This window comes from Canis lupus, chromosome 8 (assembly GCF_048164855.1).
Source record: "Canis lupus baileyi chromosome 8, mCanLup2.hap1, whole genome shotgun sequence".
Taxonomy (NCBI): Eukaryota; Metazoa; Chordata; class Mammalia; order Carnivora; family Canidae; genus Canis; species Canis lupus.
In genome coordinates this window covers 53,375,255-53,393,394 of record NC_132845.1, presented here as the reverse complement: position 1 = coordinate 53,393,394, position 18,140 = coordinate 53,375,255, and the positions used below count along the sequence as shown (strand labels likewise).

At 43.6% G+C, this 18,140-nt stretch overlaps 2 protein-coding genes across 13 annotated transcripts in view; one reads left to right on the top strand and one right to left on the bottom strand.

Moving 5' to 3' along the window:
- On the bottom strand, positions 1-13,846 carry LDAF1 (lipid droplet assembly factor 1). Of its 5 annotated transcripts, none has more exons than XM_072836039.1 (6): positions 13,673-13,846; positions 13,097-13,337; positions 10,992-11,192; positions 5,423-5,591; positions 3,618-3,756; positions 1-1,727 (listed from the first exon to the last, which is right to left on the bottom strand). In XM_072836039.1, the coding sequence occupies exons 3-6, from the start codon at positions 11,085-11,087 to the stop codon at positions 1,646-1,648; spliced, it is 486 nt and encodes a 161-aa protein (XP_072692140.1). In that variant the 5' UTR covers positions 11,088-11,192; positions 13,097-13,337; positions 13,673-13,846; the 3' UTR covers positions 1-1,645. The 5 variants fall into 5 exon arrangements, with proteins under 5 accessions (XP_072692140.1, XP_072692138.1, XP_072692139.1 ...); XM_072836037.1 differs by having other exon boundaries at positions 13,257-13,337; XM_072836038.1 differs by having other exon boundaries at positions 13,288-13,337.
- Positions 13,847-13,988: 142 nt separating this feature from the next.
- DNAH3 (dynein axonemal heavy chain 3) overlaps positions 13,989-18,140 on the top strand; it is a 171,600-nt gene continuing 167,448 nt past the window's right edge. For 3 of the 8 annotated variants that reach the window (XM_072836055.1, XM_072836056.1, XM_072836060.1), the window contains exon 1: positions 13,989-14,298. The gene's annotated coding sequence lies outside the window, so the exon portion shown is untranslated. The remainder of the gene's footprint in view (positions 14,299-18,140) is intronic. The other 5 variants (XM_072836057.1, XM_072836058.1, XM_072836059.1 and 2 more) reach the window with 3 other exon arrangements.

Below are 18,140 nucleotides of genomic sequence, written 5' to 3'. Positions count from 1 at the left end.
TTTACATGAAGAAAAGAAATGTTTAATAAATACCAAGTATTAATACTCCATATACTGGCAGGAACAGGCAGTTCTTGTTCTTTAAGAGGTAAAGCCACCTTTAGGGACAGGCATGGCCTTCATGGGACTCAGAAGTTTCCAGATTAAAGCCTTTATGTCCTACTGATGCAAGTAGCAGGTTTTTATTTTGTCTGCTCAGCAAATATTTCCTCTCCTTCTCATATTCCTTTGGGAGTATGCACCCCACCCTACGTGAAACCAATGGGGTTGACCTAAAACATCCCCTGGTTACTAAAGCATTGACTTATGGCCCATCCCTGCTCCATCAGCATAGTCTACCCTCCTGGTCACTGATTGGGTCAGGGTTGTTCACATGACCCAAGTCTGTGCAATCAGCCCCAAAGTCAGAATATCTGCAGGTGCTGGTGGGTGAGGCAGCTTCCTCATCACTGCAGATGCAGAGTACTAACCATGGGGCTGACATAAAGCCAGAGCTGCTGGGGCCTCCACATATGCAGGACCTGCCTGGAAAAACAGCTCACACGAAGAAAGCAATGCTGAGGGATGAAGGGGGAGAGATGCCTCAAGATGCCACTTGAGTCTCTGGATCCAGCAGTGCCTGAAAATCTACACCCTGGCTTTTTAGTTGAGTGAAATGAACTCCCCTCTTCTGCTCCCTTCCCCCCTTTTTAAAGCCACTTTAGGTGGAGTGTCTTATCATCAGCCCTATTACCTGGGATCTGCCATGAAATCAACAGAGAAGGAAAAAGTGGGTCTGATGTCTCAGGGGTGAAGAAAAAAAAAGCTCATCTAATAAATATTTAATAAAATGCCACAGACCACTGAAGTAGAAATCCCACTGGATTTTAAAAGCTTGTGTAGTCCTTTAGCATTTTCATTGGACTTTTTATAGAAATGGCTTAAGCTAAGTTCTCTAAACAATACAAAAACTATCAAGTGCAAATATTTTAAAGAGTAACAGCACTTAACAGTACTCAACATAGAAACTGTATCTTTAGACTTTTTCAAAAGTGCCCTTGGCTAAAGTTAACTTTGGACTCGGTTTTTTAACTTTGTCTGAGAGGGCATTATTGCCAAATATTGCTGGTTTTTCTGATAAAAAGCTAATAAGGCAGAAGAGATTGCTCTGTTTTGGATTACTTTTCCCCACTTTGCTTCAAATAAGTGAAAAATAAACAGCCCCTCTCCTTTCTGAAGGAAAGAAAAAAAAGAAAAGAAATCCACAGTTGCCCCCAAAGTGGGTGCTTGGACACAAGATCTGAGCCTCCAGGGTCAAGCAGCCAGGCTGCAGGGGCTCACAATTGGGCCAAGGTCAAGTCTGCACATGGAGGAGGAGTGAAAGGCAGGAGGAACTGCTGAGCCACTGCAGTTCTCAATTAATTCTCATGTGAGGGAAGGCCAGCCAACAGAACCCCAGGACTCATGCAAGCGCAATGAGCTCCCCAAATCCAAATCCCCCCCCCCCCCCCCCCCCGCTCCTATGCATAAATGAAGAAGTTAGAGGATGCTTCCGAGGAGTGCTTAACCACCTCCTGCCCCCCTTCTGAGTCATAATCCCAAGGGCTGAGTATGATCCACAGCCTTCGAGAGGTGCTTGGAAAAAGCTCTGGCTCCGCTGGGCTGGTTATTCCTGGTAGAGCCCCTCTAAGTCTGCGGACTTCATAGCCAGCTGACAGTTGCCACTGGAGTTTTGTTGTGTCAAAAGTCTGTTTGGTAACAAGAAGAAATGGTTAGCTCTAGGGCCTCTTTAAAGAGCTTTAATGTTGAGAGTGCACAAAGCTGAATATATGACATTCTTTGTTGGTTTATTTTTAGCTGCTTCTTGCAACCACATCAGATTTAAGGCCACACCTATTTTACAGATGAGGAAACTGAGGGCACAAGAGGCTAAAATAACTGAGTTAGGAATAGGTATTATGGCCCCTTTCCCCATTCTAATTTTGATAATGTATTTTCTCTGTCTGCTATGTCCTCACCACAATCCCCTGATTGTTGGAGTGACCCTATTTTACCAGTGAAAGAAAACTGAGAGCTGAGAAGTTAAGCAACTTTTTCAAGATCACACAGCTAAAAAATGGTAGAGCTGGGATTCAGACCCTTATCTTCTGATTCCAATTAACTGTTTCATGATATCTTCAAAAAAAGGGAGGTAGGGGGGAAAAAGGAAGAAATATTGGTCTTTTTTAGTGTCTGTGATGGTGTGTTTCTGAAGAATCTAAGAAGGTACATAGCATTATTGATATTAACTGGATCTGTGGGTTATCTTTTAATTTCAATTATCTTTGCCAACAATGACACCCCACTGTGTAAAACTATGGCATACACCAGAGTTAGGCTGACCAATGAACATTCCCAAGGTCCTTCTTGCAGGTTTATATGGGAGCTGAGAAAACAGGGCACTGCACCTTGGTAAACAGACCTTGGTTCTTTTAGAGCAAGGATTGGCAAATTCCTTGGGCCAAATCCAGCCTGCTGTCTGTGGTTGTAAATAATTGGAACACATCCATGCTCACTTGTTTTCTTATTATCTATGTTGCTTTTTGGCTACAGCAGCAGGGTTGAGGATTTGCAATATAGATCACATGGCCCACAAAGTCTAAAATATTTATCATCTGGCCCCTTACAGAAATTATCTGCTGATTCCTATTTTGGAGTCATTTGGTACCTTGGTTAAGACGCTTTGGAGTTCACTGACCTCCGTGTACGTCCTTTCTTTGCCACATTTTGCTTTGGGACTTGGTTTCATTTCCCTTGTCACAGAATGGAGCTAGGACCTGCCTCATAGGGTGGTTGTGAGGATTACATGAGCTAAAGGCCTGGAAAATGCATTAACAGAGTGCCTGGCACAGAACAAGTACTTGATGGGTTTTAGCCACTATCATCAATTAAGCAAGAGCCTAAAGGAAGCATAATGGAGTCACATTCCACTTGAGACTTAGATTCTAAATTCGACAAAGAGAAAAAGATAAAAATCAAGCATTTAAAAAAATCATCTCTAAAAATCCCTTAGGAGGGCGGCTCATTATAGACAAACACATGGTCTTAAAGTAATTCTGACACAGCTGGTTTTCCCTCCAGCATTTAAACAGATCACTGTTCCTTCAGCTGAGGCTCCAGCCAAAGTGTAGCTGGCATTTAGGAACCATATTGTAGAACAAAATCCATACCGCCAAACAGTATGGATTCACTCTCAGTATGGTGAGACACACGCTGAAGAGCAAAGATGATGGAAACAGACCTTGGTAAATAGCAGGTTCATGGGCCCCTGTATCATCTGGAGATGCGTGTATGTGGAGTAGAATGGTAGCTCATTATTCTTGTTGCCTCCCCACAAAAAACATTGTATTTTGAATCTGTGTAAATGTAACATCATTGCCATGACAACAAAATGAGTAATTGGGTGTGGTGGATGATGACAGCAATTTTGTTTGAAGCTCCATTGTAAATTCTCATTTGATACCTGATGTGTGTGGGAAACGATAAGGAACACCTGCCTCTCACAATTTTACTTCTAGACATCCAACTAGCATTAGGGTAATATTTGTGAAAATCCTCCAAATGGTAAAAATTAAATTACTGAATTAACATGTATTTACCTGGGAGGAAACCAGTAGTTGACAAGGCTGGAGACCACGATGTAGGACACTATGATTGTCCCTGACATGATGAGTGATACAAAGCTCAAACCACAGAGGACACACAGCAGTGAGAGGCCGCCCACTGAGATGACCAGTCCTAGAGGAGAGCATAGTTACAGGAAGCATTCAGCTAAAACAAGTTGAAAGCTGCCAGACCCCAGGCCACTGTGTTTGTGACACTTAATTCAGATTTCTTAAGTGAGATCTCCCATCAATATCCAAATTTCCAGCATCACTTAAAAAGGAGGTAATCTAACCACCCGAGTGGGCCTCACTGCAAGGCAAACATCCTTTTCCTTGCCTTGGGAGGGGTCAAATAGCTCAGAACTCCATCCTTTTGGCTACAGTGATGTAATTTCAGGGATAAACCCTAAAAGGAAGTAAACCAGAGAATATAAATGGATGTGCTGCTTTTTTTTAACAAAGATTTACAAAATCATGGGTCCGTGTTTTTCAAAGTGTGGCTGACAACCACTGTTATCAGAATCAGATGCCTCTGGAAGGCTTGTGAAAAAACTCTGATTTCTGGACCCCACTCCAGAACTACTCATTAACAATCTCTGAATGAGGCCTAAAAGTCTGCATTTTCAAAAAACAAGTAAGACTTATGCACACTCAAGTTCCAGACTTCTGTTCTAAAGGCTGTGTATGTTAGAAAATCTTTCCTTCTCCAAAGGAAACAGAAATTGTTCCATGTCTTTAAATCCTGTCCTCTGTAAAGCTTTGCATGACACCACCAAAAGTGGCTCCCTTCTTCTAAATTTACTTTTGCTATATTACTCATTCATTCCTCCACCCATTCTTATATCCATCCATCTACATCAATATTTACTCAACAGCTACTATGCCTAGCTGTATTCTGCTCATCTGCCTAGGATGCCTACCAACTCCTTCAGTGATAAATTGCCTTATCCATAGGGAATTGCCTATCCCCTGGGGAGGGAAGCAACTCTGGGTGCTCTTAGCTCTGGAAAGCCATAGGATAAACCAGAGGTGACTGCCTGACCCAATGGCAACCAGCTCTATGGCCAGCATCCTGTAGTTTGTGATCCGATATGAAAAGGTAAACCGGGATGCCTGGATGGCTCAGTGCTTGAGTGTCTGCCTCTGGCTCAGGTCATGATCCCAGAGTCCTGGGATCGAGTCCCACATCTGGCTTCCAACAGGGAGCCTGCTTCTCTCTCTGCCTGTGTCTCTGCCTCTCTCTGTCTCTCATGAATTAATAAAATCTTTAAAAAAAAAAAAAAAGGTAAACTAAGCCAATCAGATCTGCCTTCTCAGTAATTTTATCTTAGCAACAAAGGGAGAAGGTGATAGTTGGCAGTGTGACTTCAGGAGGAAAGGTGGAGAAGGAGAAACACTAGTACTTAGCCAAGCACCTGGCATGCAACAGGTGTTCAATAACAAGCTGTGGAATAATTGGATTCTGTTACCATTCATGCAGAAGCCACTCTGTGCCCATATTTTATGGGGCTCTAAGTTTCAATCCTTACAACAACCTTTTGAGACTGTATTATTATTTCCCCAGTTTACATATGAGGAGCTTACAGCTCAGAGAGGGTAAATAACTTGTCCAAAACCACATTGGTGGAGATTTTAATGTGGACTCCACAAGGTCCATCTTTTAACTATTCTGACAATCTGCCTTGGTCACTGTGATCTTTTCAAGAACAAGTGCATTTGATAAGAGTGACAGGTACTCAATAAATACTGTGCTCCCAACTGAATCATTTTCCAAGGGAGTGAATAGATGAGCAGGATACCTTCCAGTAAAATGACCCCCACAAAAGCAGCCAGGGAGGTAAGCACCACGATGAGGAGGAAGAACCCAACAGGAACGGCTGACATGGCAACAAACACCAGCACACTGAGGGCCAGAAAAGGATGCCTGTCCAGGTATTGACCCACCAGAGACTTCATAAAGGCAACCACCTGTAGGCAAAAGAGAACCAGCCAGGATTGAATGTCATATCCGAAATGCCAGGTTGATGGATCCACTTGAGCTGCAGTATAACCAGAGGCTGTCAAGTTGGATGGCTTGTAAGAAACATAACAAGTCAACACTAACAATCCTCCCAAGACATGAGTCACCCTGACAATAATGTAAGGCAGCTGTAGACAGGTGGCAAATTTGAAGGTCCCACCCAACCTCAAGTTTTTGACAGGATAGACCTGGCCATGGCTCTACAACTTAACACACACCTCCTCAAGAGACCCTCAGCATGTCTGTGCATGGATGTAATGTACAATTTATCTCCTACTTCACAACTGAGGTTTCATACTTGAGGCCACTGAGGCACAGAGATGTTAAGTCTGAGCTACTTGGCATCACCTGGGAGCTTGTTAGAACTACAGTAGCTCAAGCCCTGCCCCAGACCTGCTAAATCAGATGCTGGTTTTTAATGAGATTCCCAGGTGACTTGGACATGCATTAAAGTCTGAGAGGCAATGGGACTTCCCTAGAGTCACAGTTTCCAAGTGGCAAAATCTAGGCATTTGAAGCTGAATCTTTTCACTCTAAATGTCAAATGCTTGCAATTGCTGCCACCTTGTCAGGAAAAAATGCTTTTATGTCACCATGGATACCACAGTCAGGCCATAGCTCCAGGACTACTGTCAGCTTATGCTATGTTAATCAACAAGCTATCTTCACTCATCAGGCAGAAGAGTTTCTGGATCTGGCTCAATGGGGGAGGGCTGCTTTAATGCAGAGCTGGCCCTAGAAATTCCAGAAGGATGGGCTTCCTCCTCTCATTAAGCCCCATTCTCTCTTGCCTCACTACTGACGTGTTAGTTCCCTCTAGAGTTTCCATCAATGCAGAACTTTTCCTCATCAAAACCTTCCCAGGTCTCATTCCTTAAGGCCTTATAGGCCAGCAGCTGAAATGAAGAGGAAAATCAAGCTACAGTGATCATAGGAACAGCTAGACAAAATAGGTGCCTCATGACTCCAATGGTGGGAATCTGGACAAGCGGGAAGACAGGGTTTTGTAGTTCAAGATGATGGTGATCAAAGTGCAGGGTTCATATTGCTTAACCAGAAAGGGCTGTCTATTTCAAGAAAACCTGCCATTGGTCCTAGGGCTTCAGGGTTGCCTCCTTAGGAGAATCTCTAGGCATGACCAAGTCCACTTCCAGTCAGGGCACAAAACATGCCACAATGCCCACTGGCTATACTGCCTCTAGCTACTCCTATTGGAGAAGAGCTACCAGACTTGGCTATTCAACTTCTCTAGCCAGAGATGACTATACTAGGAATGCCAAGCTCTGATAATCAGGACCCAGTAAGACTCTCCTGTTAAGGTAGTTAAAGATGAGAGACGAGGGGTCACAGGAGTGGGGCTGGTCCCTGGAGCTATCTTGATTGCTTTCCAGCTCTAGTCCACGTGTATTCTTAGTAAAACCACCCAGGCAGCATCTGAACTATTCTCTAGGATCCTTTGAATCAAGAGACCTAGTAACTGCAGAGGGGAGCAGATGAGGCTTAAACGCTAGAAGGCCAGACCTATGAGTTTACATGCAGACCATCCAGCACAGTAGCCCCTATGGCCACTGCATACCTGAAATATGTCTAGTATGACTGGTGAACTACATTCTTAATTTAATTTGAATTTAAAAACTGATATATGTTGCAATCACTGGAATATTTTTAATTACATTTCAAATAAGGTATATTACTAATAAATTTTTCAAACATACAGTTTATCAAATCTGAATAGAGATCAAGTGCTTTCAGTGGAAACTTAGTATCAGAATTGAGACATGCACTAAGTGTATTAAAACATGTAAACTGGGCAGCCCCGGTGGTGCAGCGGTTTAGTGCCGCCTGCAGCCCAGGGTGTGATCCTGGAGACCCTGGATCGAGTCCCACGTCGGGCTCTCTGCATGGAGCCTGCTTCTCCCTCTGCCTGTGTCTCTGCCTCTCTCTCTCTCTGCATCTCTATGAATAAATAAATAAAATCTTTAAAAAAAAAAACATGTAAACTAATCACTAATTTTTTATATTATTACAAGTTGAAATTGTATTATTTTAGATATACTGGGTTATATAAAATATATTACTAAAATTAATTTCACATCTCTTTAATGCTTTTTAATATGACTACTAGCAAACTTTAAATTCTATACAAGGGTTGCATAGTATTTCCCTTGTAAAGCACTCGTTTAAACTTTATCTAGAAAAAAAACAGGAAGCAAACTGCTGGCACTTGAACAGGACTATGATATAATCAAAGGGCCAATTTAAGAAATATGAACCCAGCAGTTATGTGCAAAAAGCAATTATGAGGATTTGCAGGAAGTCAGGCAGGAGACACTGATGGTGAAATGATGGTAATACAAAAGTGGAATGACAAAGGAAAAATCAATAGGACTTGGGGACAGTAAGGCATGGGGATCCAAAAGGAGAAAACCAAGACTGTACTTCTTCCAGACCCTAGGGAATCTATTTTTCTCTTAACCTGTTCTGAGTCTGGGCCCTACAATCAAAAAATAGAAAGTCATTCAGATATACAGAGAGACCATTTAAGATGCAGTTAAGTCCAGCAATTATCTTCCCACAGGAAGGATGGCCCTGCTCAGGCCAGTCTGTCACAGAAGGGGAGGATATGATTCAGTCACACCTAATAACAGAGGACATTCATTAAACACTCAGGGGCCAAGCACTGTTTTAAATGATTTCAGTGTATTTCCTCATTTATTTCTCCCTTCAATGCTCAGAGGCAGATAACGAGGAACATTATTTAAATCCAGGGAATTAGAGCATAGCAATTAATTTCTCATTCTCATGGCAACAGGTAGGGATACAATGGGAGGATGGAAAGTGGGACAGCTTATTACTCAGTAACATGAACTGCAATTTTCCATCCCTATCCTGGAAATAGGCACAGGTCATCCGAACTGGGTTTTACAGGCAGAGTGCTGTGCTGAAGAACTCAGGAACACCAGCCTGGGACAGGCTAGCACCATTAGGAGCCAGGCTCTGTGCTATAGCCTTCTTGAGCCACTTCTGAGATTATTCTCATAACAAACCAATGAGCCTGGCATTGCTTATTTTAGAGAAGGGGTGATAGAGATTCAATGTCCTAAGCAACTCCACCCAAGGTCAGAAAAAGGCAATTTATTTTAAAATGCACAAGAGTATGGTAGGTTCCAAAGTAATGCAGCCAGTATTTAAGGACAGAAAGGCTCCATCTGAAACTATTCAGGAGACAAGGCAATTCCCTGGTATCGGAATGCAAAAGACCCTTGCTACCAGAGGAGAGAAGTATGGAGGCATCAGGATTATTTAAAATCACTGGCAATGATGGCAAGTGCAAAGTATCCATACACTTTGAAATGTCTACCTCAGAATGTAGACATGAACATTAAATAAGACATGCCAAAGGCCTAACACATGCTTGGCATATAGAAAGCAATCAGGGTTAATCAATTCACCATCAATCTCTATTATTTGCAGGTTCTATATTTGCAAATTCACCTACTCACCAAAATTTATTTGTGACCACAAAATTCACATTTGTGGTGCTTTCGAGAATATGTATAGAGCATGGAAAAATTTAAGTCACCTGACACATGTTCCCAGCTGAGGTCAAACTAGGCAATGCTCTTATTTCAGCTCTTTAAAACAACTGTCCTTCCAAGGTATATTTAGTACCACTTTTCCTCACATTTCATGGTTTTTTTTTTATTATTATTGGTAATTTCACCATTTAAAATGCAAGAAGTGGGACGCCTGGGTGGCTCCCTAGTTGGGTGCCTGCCTTCAGCTCAGGTCGTGATCCCAGGATCTGGGATTGAGTCCCACATCGGGCTCATCGGGCTTAAGGACAGAGGAGCCTGCTTTTCCCTCTGCCTATGTCTCTGCCTCCCTCTCTCAGTCTGTGTCTCTCATGAATAAATAAATCTTTTAAAAAAATTTAAAAATTAAATGCAAGAAGTACTCTCTAGTGTTCTTAAGTGTAAGAAGGGTAGGGATCCACCTTAAGAGAAAATGTGTTAGATAAGCTTCATTCAGGCAAGAGCTATAGTGCTATTGGCCATGAGTTTAACATTAATGAACCAACAACATATACTAAATAAGTTGTCTTTAAGCATAAATACACATACAACAGTTTATATATTTATCAGTTGATGAAAATGTTGTGACTAGAAATTTGCCAGAATCTAATCTTATAGGTCCCCTAGGAGAAATTGCTCAGTAGTTGCTATTTTGTTGTTTGAGGTGACCTCATAGAACATAACTAACACATATAATAAGAACCAAATGCACATGTAGGATGAGTAGGAGGGCCTTTCTTACTAAGCTAACTTTTAATAACAAGAGTCTCAGCCTGTTGACTAGAAAGCTGCTTGGCCAATTTAAAAATAGCTTGCTAAATTCACAAAGAGGGCCAGAGGCATTTTGGGATGAGTCCAGGAAAGATCTCTATAGAGTATATTGCTCTAGACTGCAAAGTGGTGTCTCTTCAAATATACCCAAGGGGAACCGTGCTAATACAAAAAAACAGATCACAAACCAGTTCATTTTGTTACATACACATATGTATTTTATGAGTATATTGTATAGGAAAAAACGTCTAGAGGGAAAACAGCAAAATGTTAATATTATCTCTGAGAGCTGTTATTTTCCCTGACAAAATGCTGAATGACTTATAGAAGAAAGAAAAAAATTCAAGAAAGCAGAATATACTATCTCAAGCCCCATTGCCACCAAATGGCTACTAAACACTTGAAAAGTGGCTAATTCAAATGGAAATGTGCTATTAAGTGTTAATAAAATACACACTAGGATTTTGAAGACTTACTACAAAAAAGAATGCAGAACATCTTCATACTATTTTCATTAATAATTTTTTATGATTACGTATTGAAATGATATTTAGATAAATAAAATACATTATTAAAATTAACGTCACCTGCTTTTTACATTTTAAATGTGGCTACTAGAAAAATTTTAAATTATCTATGTGGCTCATATCATACTTCTATTGGACACTAGGTTTCTCGCAGAAAACTGGACTCAAATCTTAAAGTAGGGGACTCCTGGGTGGCTCAGCAGTTGAGCAGACTAAATTAGACATGGCTCATTAAGACTTTCTTCCCTTCCTCCTCCATTCTTATTGCCTGGAATGTGAATATAATGGCTAATGCTTTAGCAGCCATCTTGGACAATGAGTTTGAAGATCACAATTTACACATGGCAAAGTGGTGAATTACAGAGATTCCTGATCTACCTCCAAATTTCTTCTACTTCAGAGAGAATAACTTTCATGGTGTTTAAGCTGCTGTTATTTGGGGATTTTCCATTACACAGTCTGATTGTAAACTGACCTTTGAGTTATTCTGGATGGACTCTACCAGCAAAGACAGCTTCTTCTGCAGCTCCTGCAAGTCCTTTGAGGTACTCGGAGGATCCTCTTTTGCCATCCTGAAACCAATGCCCAGTCTCTTTAGAGATCAATTCTTCTATCAGTAAGCTGTCCCGGGCAGGGCACAGTTGAATCTCTCATGTCACCCAGTCTCTTGCTGTCACTGGTGAAACAAAAAGAATCTTGAACCATTAGTAATATTCACCTAGCTAGTTCAACAAAAGCTTCTACTATCCTCACACATTGATGGTAGGTGTGCAGGTGAAGGGTAGCTTGGCAATATCAGAATTTCTAAGCACACATACCTTCAACAATGTATTTTTCAGTAATCTGAAGGAAATAATCAAATAGGTGTATCAAAACATACAAAAAGGATGTACAGTGCAATTCTATGTGTAATATATAATAAACAGCAAAACATTGGAAAGAAGCTGTGTATCAGTAGGAAATTGGTTAAATAATGATAAGTTCATAAGATGTATTACATAGTTGTTGATAATGTGGACATCTAGTTAGTGACATGAAAACACATTCATGATAAGTGAAAAAATTTTTAAGATATCCTATATTGTTACATAAATATATGTATTTTATGTCTATATTCCATAGTAAAATAAAAGACCTAGAAGGATATAGATCATATAATACCTAAATGTTAATGGTATGATCTCTGGGGGCTTATTTTTTCAGTCTGACAAACTGCTACAAAGAATATAGAAGCAAGAAAGCTGAATACACTATTTCAAGCCCCTCATTGCCTCCCCCCACCCCCCACCAAAAACCTTTAACAGTGATGGTGGCCAACTTCTTTATTGACTACCCACACTAAACAGGTTGGCTTCCAACCTTATAGCACCATAAATCATTCTCTGTTGACTTGTAAGTGTCCTCTTAACAGGAGAGGTGTCTCAAGGGCAGACCTAGCCACAATTATACACTGTGACTCAACAGCCTTTAATTTCCAGGACTGTCCTAAGTCATGTGACTACAAAACCAATTTGTTTAAGATCTCTTTTTCAACCTTGTTGGATTTTAAATATCAACAAATATATCATTCTCATTTTTTATTTCCCAGAACTGTAGGGCTAGACACAATTTCACCCTTATAAATGACCTCCTTACTACTGATAGTAAAAAGAAAAAAAAGGGATGCCTGGGTGGCTCAGAGGTTGAGAACCTGCCTTCAGCCAAGCAAGTGATCCTGGGGTTCCAGGATCGAGTCCCATACCAGGCTCCCTGCATGGAGCCTGCTTCTACCCCCTCTGCCTGTGTCTCTGCCTCTTTCTGTCTCTCATGAATAAATAAAATCTTAAAAAAAAAAAAGAAGAGCCTCAAGGATTCTGTTATAGTGATCAAAATTAACTAAGTGATGCTGACACCTGTTTACCATATTGACTTATACCACACGGTAATTATGTGAGTTAAGGGGAGAAAGTTACTTTACCAATACCTAGAGGGTCTAAAATGCAACTTAAAGTACGTTTTCGTCACTCCAGCTAGAGAGCCTTTCCTACAGCTCCGTTTGTGAAACAGGAAACCTTTGGATCTTTGAAGATCCAACTGGCACACATCTCGTATTTGGGATGTTCCCAGGACTCAGCTCTCCTACTCTCATCTCTGCAGCAGACAGAAACAAGCCCAGCTCCCATTACCGGTCTCCAGAGGTCTAGGGAACCCAAGGGCCACCCAGACCGGTTTGGGGAGTCCGATGGTAACGAGCATGGGTAGAATGTCATGGGCCACAGCCATCAAATACATCCACCTGGCTTCCAATCCCCAGCCACTCTACAGAGGGAACTCCCAGGCACTGAGAAGTCTCTGGAGCGGAGGGCAACCTGGGATCCCCAGCGCGGCTCACAAGTTCCTTGCCTTCTCCCGGGCCCTCCAGGCTGACCCAAAAGACCACTGGCCAATCCGACCCGCGGCTCTTGCATTCCAGCCCCTCCCAGAGTTAACGGCCAACCCCAGCGTTTCAGCTGGAAGGGAGAGGGGGTGCATCTCCGGTTGGGGGAAAGGAAAGCTGGGCGCCTCGGGCCGCCCCAGGCCGCCCCCTCCCCATCTGCTTACAGTCGGTCAACCCTCGAAGACGCTAGGTGGAGCAGGCGCCCAGCTTCTAGGGATCCTTGCGCAGAGGGGAAGAGAAAGAGCGGCAGGTGCAGACGGGGAGGGTCCGCACGCGAGAGAGCACAGAGGCTAAGAAAGGGGCGTTCACGGGGGAGTGGAGTACCCGGTCATTAATGTGGGGGAGAAGAATCCACCTTTGTTCCCTGGAGAGCCCCTCTCCGCGGTGTCGGTAGAGAAGAGAGACCTGCGGGAAGGAGGGCACCCATATTCATGAATCTCGGGGAGAGGGTTTGGAGACTCCCCCGCCAGGTTTCCCAAGAAGGGACAAGGTCTCGGGGGGTGGGGTGGGATGCGCTGGCAACCCTTTTACCAAATCTAGTGGTGGGTGTGAAGAAGTGCGTGTGTTCCCAGCCCGTCTTGGGGGCTCCGAAGGGTGAGACATTCCTTTTCACTAAACTGCGGACAGCGCAGGAGACCCTCTCAACCCATGCCCCCGAGCCGCTTCGTATGCCCCTCCCCGCGAGGTGACCTAGCCAGCCCGGGCACGTTGCACCCTAGCATCCGAGATGCGAATCTCACCGGTCCTGGCGGCCGCGCTGTCCAGCCAGGGTCTGCAGGCGGAGGCACAGAAGCGCGGTGGGGGGAGGAGGAAGAGGAGCAGGGAGAGACGTTAGAGGGAGGAACTCTAGTGCGCACAGGCGGGAGCTGGCGCCTGTTTCCTGCCCCACCCAGGCTGCCGCCGTCCTCCGCCCTCGCCCCGCCCCCTCACGTCCCTGGCCCCGCCCCTCCACGCCCTGACCACGCCCCCACCGCCCTGACCCCGCCCCCTCCAACGCTCTCGCCCTCCGGCCGCTCTCGCCCCGCCCCTTCCCCCGCCCCTCAGGGCTCGGCTCTCCCCGCCCACCTCCCGAGGAAGACCGCGAAGCTGCCGCGAGGCCTCCGGCCGCGAGCTCCACACAGCGCGCTCTCCGCCTCAGCATTTTACAACCACCCTGACAGGCCCTCAATAATATACAGCTGAGGAAAATGAGGCCTGCCCTACACTCTCGGCTTGGAGTGAGCGTGCACAGGCCACCGCCGAGACAGGTGCACTTGGCCTCTGAGCACGGCTTGCACAGCGTCTTAGGGCGTCCCCTGCCTAAATACCTACACCTGAACCACCTCTCCTGGAAGCAATCCTGGAGGCCAGGACATCCAGCGATGAGGTACGGCCTGACTGGCAAGTTTTAGCTACTACGACTCACGCAGGTGCCATGAACCAGCGAGAGCCATAAAGATGGGTTAGGTTATCATTTCCACGTTTTATAATTGAAAAAGTCTAAACCCAAGGCCCTTGGTTCCACGTCAGAGCCAGGCACATGTTCCCTGGCCCCAAATCCTGGCCCATAGAGTAGGGTTTCTCCAAGGGCAGCGCTATTGACATTTTGGGCAGGAAAATTTTGTACTGAGGGGGCATCCTTGTGCTGACTTTTTATCAGTGTCCCTGGCCTCGACCCACTAGATGCCAGTAGTAATCCCCTTCCTCCCACTTGTGACAACCAAAAAAATGTCCCCAAACATTGCCAAATATCCTGTGACAGGGCACAGTTTCTGTTAAGAACCGCTGCCATAGAGGTACTGGTAAAGACCAGGGTCTGAGGGAGGGGGTTCCGACAGTCCTGGGCTCTCATCTCAGGGCTGGCTCTTACCGTGTGACCTTGGGTGAGTGACCTCTCTGGGCCTGGGCTTCATCTGTAAAATGACAGGCCTGAGCTTTGGCCTGCTACGGCAGAGTTCTCAGGCCTTATCCATCCAGGGACCTAGATGGACCTTCCTTTCCTCTGTGACCTGCAGCAATAGCAGCCTGGGAAACAGTCACAGGGTTTTAGTGAGGTCAGGTGCAAGAAGAGCTGTAAAGAAGTTAGTACCTATCTGGAGTATAGGAGGAACTCAAAAAGATTCGATGGTACAGTCTTCTACCAAATAGTATCTCTAGAAATAAACAGGCTGGTGGGTAAAGAAATAAACATGGGGGCAGTAATGATAAAAAGAAGCTACAGGATCCCATCTAACTTCACAACAGCCAAGAAAAGGGCAGCTAATGGTGGAAATAGGACATGGACAGGTAAGTATCCCTAAATTCTTAAGTTTCAGGCAATCCTACATGGCTTCATGCACTTTGTTCTGCTGCAGTATGGTGGATGCCCCACCTAAGAAAATGTTGACTTTTTTTTTTTTTCCTTTAGAACAAAACATTACAACTGTCATTCCCTGGTGGGCATTGCTTTGAAAAGCTGAATTGGGGCCTTCCTTGGGATTTTTGTTCAAGGGTGCCATCTAGGGGTGCCTTTGTGAATCCTCTAATTCCCCTGACCACAGACCTCTGTCATTGTAGGGACAGCCAGATTTTGCTTTTTCCTTGTGTGTTGGCTGCCTTCTCCATATTATGTATTTCCGGATGGCTGGGATCTTAGCTGTCTCCATATCATTAGGACTTGGCTCATGACGACTATTGATGGGTCAGTAAAATAAAGCTATGTGCAGCCTCTTCTATGCTTTTCAAAGCTAACTTACTCTGGCTGAGCCCGTTTCTGAGACCATTTCAGGTCTTAGAAAAGTCCTGCAAGGGACACCTGGATGGCTCAGCAGCTGAGCATCTGCCTTTGGCTCTGGTCTTGATCCTGGTCCAGGAGTCAAGTCCCACATTGGGCTCCCTACGAGAAGTCTGCTTCTCCTTCTGCCTGTCTCTGCCTCTGTGTGTGTGTCTCTCATGAATAAATAAATAAAAATCTTAAAAAAGAAAGAAAGAAAGAAAGAAAGAAAGAAAGAAAGAAAGAAAGAAAGAAAGAGAAAGAAAGAAAGAAGAAAGAAAGAAAAAGAAAGAAAGAAAAAGAAAGAAAGAAAAAGAAAGAAAGAAAGAAAGAAAGAGAAAGAAAGAAAAAGAAAGAAAGAAAAAGAAAGAAAGAAAGAAAGAAAGAAAGAAAGAAAGAAAGAAAGAAAGAAAGAAAGAAAGAAAAGGCCTGCCAGGGGGCTCTGAATAAGAAATGTGTGAAAATTTCCCAGCCACACATTGAAACCCTAAGCTGTTAATATCACAGAAATGGGAACAACCCAGACTCTAGCTGACCTCTTCTCCCCAAATTGCCAGATTTAGCAAATAAAAATCCAGGACACTCAATTTAAAGTGAAGATAACTTTTTAATATAACTATGTCCCAAATAGCGAATACTTAAGTTTAAAATAATTGTTTGTTGTTTACCTGAAATTCTAATTTTACTGGGCATCCTGTGTTTTATCTGGCAACCCTGTGTACTTGGAGTTGAAGGATTGAAGGACTTGAAGCCTGCATCCGTCTTAGGAATTATCAAACAGAAAGTTAAGTCAGGTGATTCTGGTGCAGATAAGGTGGCCAGGGGTGGGAGTGGGGGGACATGTATTTTCATTCTCCTTAGTAGATATCTTGTTTACTTTCAGTCTTTCTTTAGACCATATGTAGATTTTTGGTTAAAGCTAGGGAACATATTCCATAGCCAGCCAGGTTGAAATCCCAACTTTGGCACTGACCGAGCCCAGTGACTGTGTCTGTTTCTTCAGCATAAAATTTGGGATAATAATTGTATTCATTTTCTGGGTTGTTGAGTAGATTTGGAAAGATGATGCTCATTAAGTGCTTAGCACAGTGCCAGCAGATAGTATAGTTCAATATGAAAGCCATAATCATTGTTTTGATGTTTTTGAACATAGGTAGACTCATAGTACACTAGCTTTCAATGGAAGCATGTCTCCTATTCACCCACAGGGTCATGAGGCTCATTAGCATCCTACCAGTTCCTTTCTACTAATTCACTTTGTTGAATTACAGCTGCTGGGTTTTATGGGACATTAGGCTTCATGCCCCATTATAGGACGTCTGGTAATAACCTCATTTCTGTCTAAACCAAAGTTTCAAACCCTGTCACTCATTCATTTATTCCAGATACTATTTGAAACTGTATTTATTGTGGCATCTAAATGTGGTTATCTGTCTGATTGGATAGAGGTCCCCAAATGTGGGGTGACTATCCGGTGGAAGCCAGTGGTGCAGGCCTTGAAAGGATTCACTTGAGGCAGAAAAAAGAAGACAGAACTTGAGAGGTGGGCAGGACATCAAAGTAAAGGCTGTCTGCAATGAAGCAGTGGGTGGGGGCTGTTTTTAAAGAGGGAAGGTGAGAAGGTATGGGGATGCACCGAATTCTACCTTTTTCAGTATCTGTGCCTGGTTGTAAGTAGCCCATTGGTCACTTAGGGCCTGTGGATATTTTGAGGTAGGTTACCTGATGGGACTATGTGAACTCAGCCCGGGGGTCACTGTGGGCCCTGTCTACAGTCCATTGGTCAAGCGTATTTGCCCAAAAGCAACCTCTACATATATGCCTGATGATAGAGAGTACAAATATAAGAGATGAGGAACCACAAAGTTATTTGAAAGTATGGAGAGCCCAAAGTTAAGGAAAAAGTAAGAAAAAGGAGAAATGGAAATACTTTGTGCTGTGCAGTGCTTATGGTAAGGATCTCAGAAGTGTTTGTGTTCTGAACAGGTCCTTTGTGGAAAGAGTACTGGACCCTGGGGATCATAAAGACAGGCTTCAACTTGTATCACTGCTTCTTATGAGTCAGATCAACTTGGGAAAGTCATATATGTTTCTCAGTTTTCATTTTCTCATCCATAAAATGGGAACAACATGGGAGGTTTGGGGAAAATTGAATAAAAAAACAGATATGCAAGCATGGCACCCCAAAAGAGCTCAATAAGTCTAACTTGGTTTTGACAGAACCTTTAAAAGTAACCAAGTGGGGCAACCCGGGTGGCTCAGAGGTTTGACACCGCCTTCAGCCCAAGGTGTGGTCCTGGAGACCGGGGATTGAGTCCCATGCCAGGCTCTCTGCATGGAATGGAGCCTGCTTCTCCCTCTTCCTGTGCCTGTGCCTCTCTCTCTGTCTCTCATGAATAAATAAATAAAATCTTAAAAAAAAAAAAAAAGAAAAGTAGCTGTTGTATTGCCATTAATGAAGAGAGAAATGTGGAGGG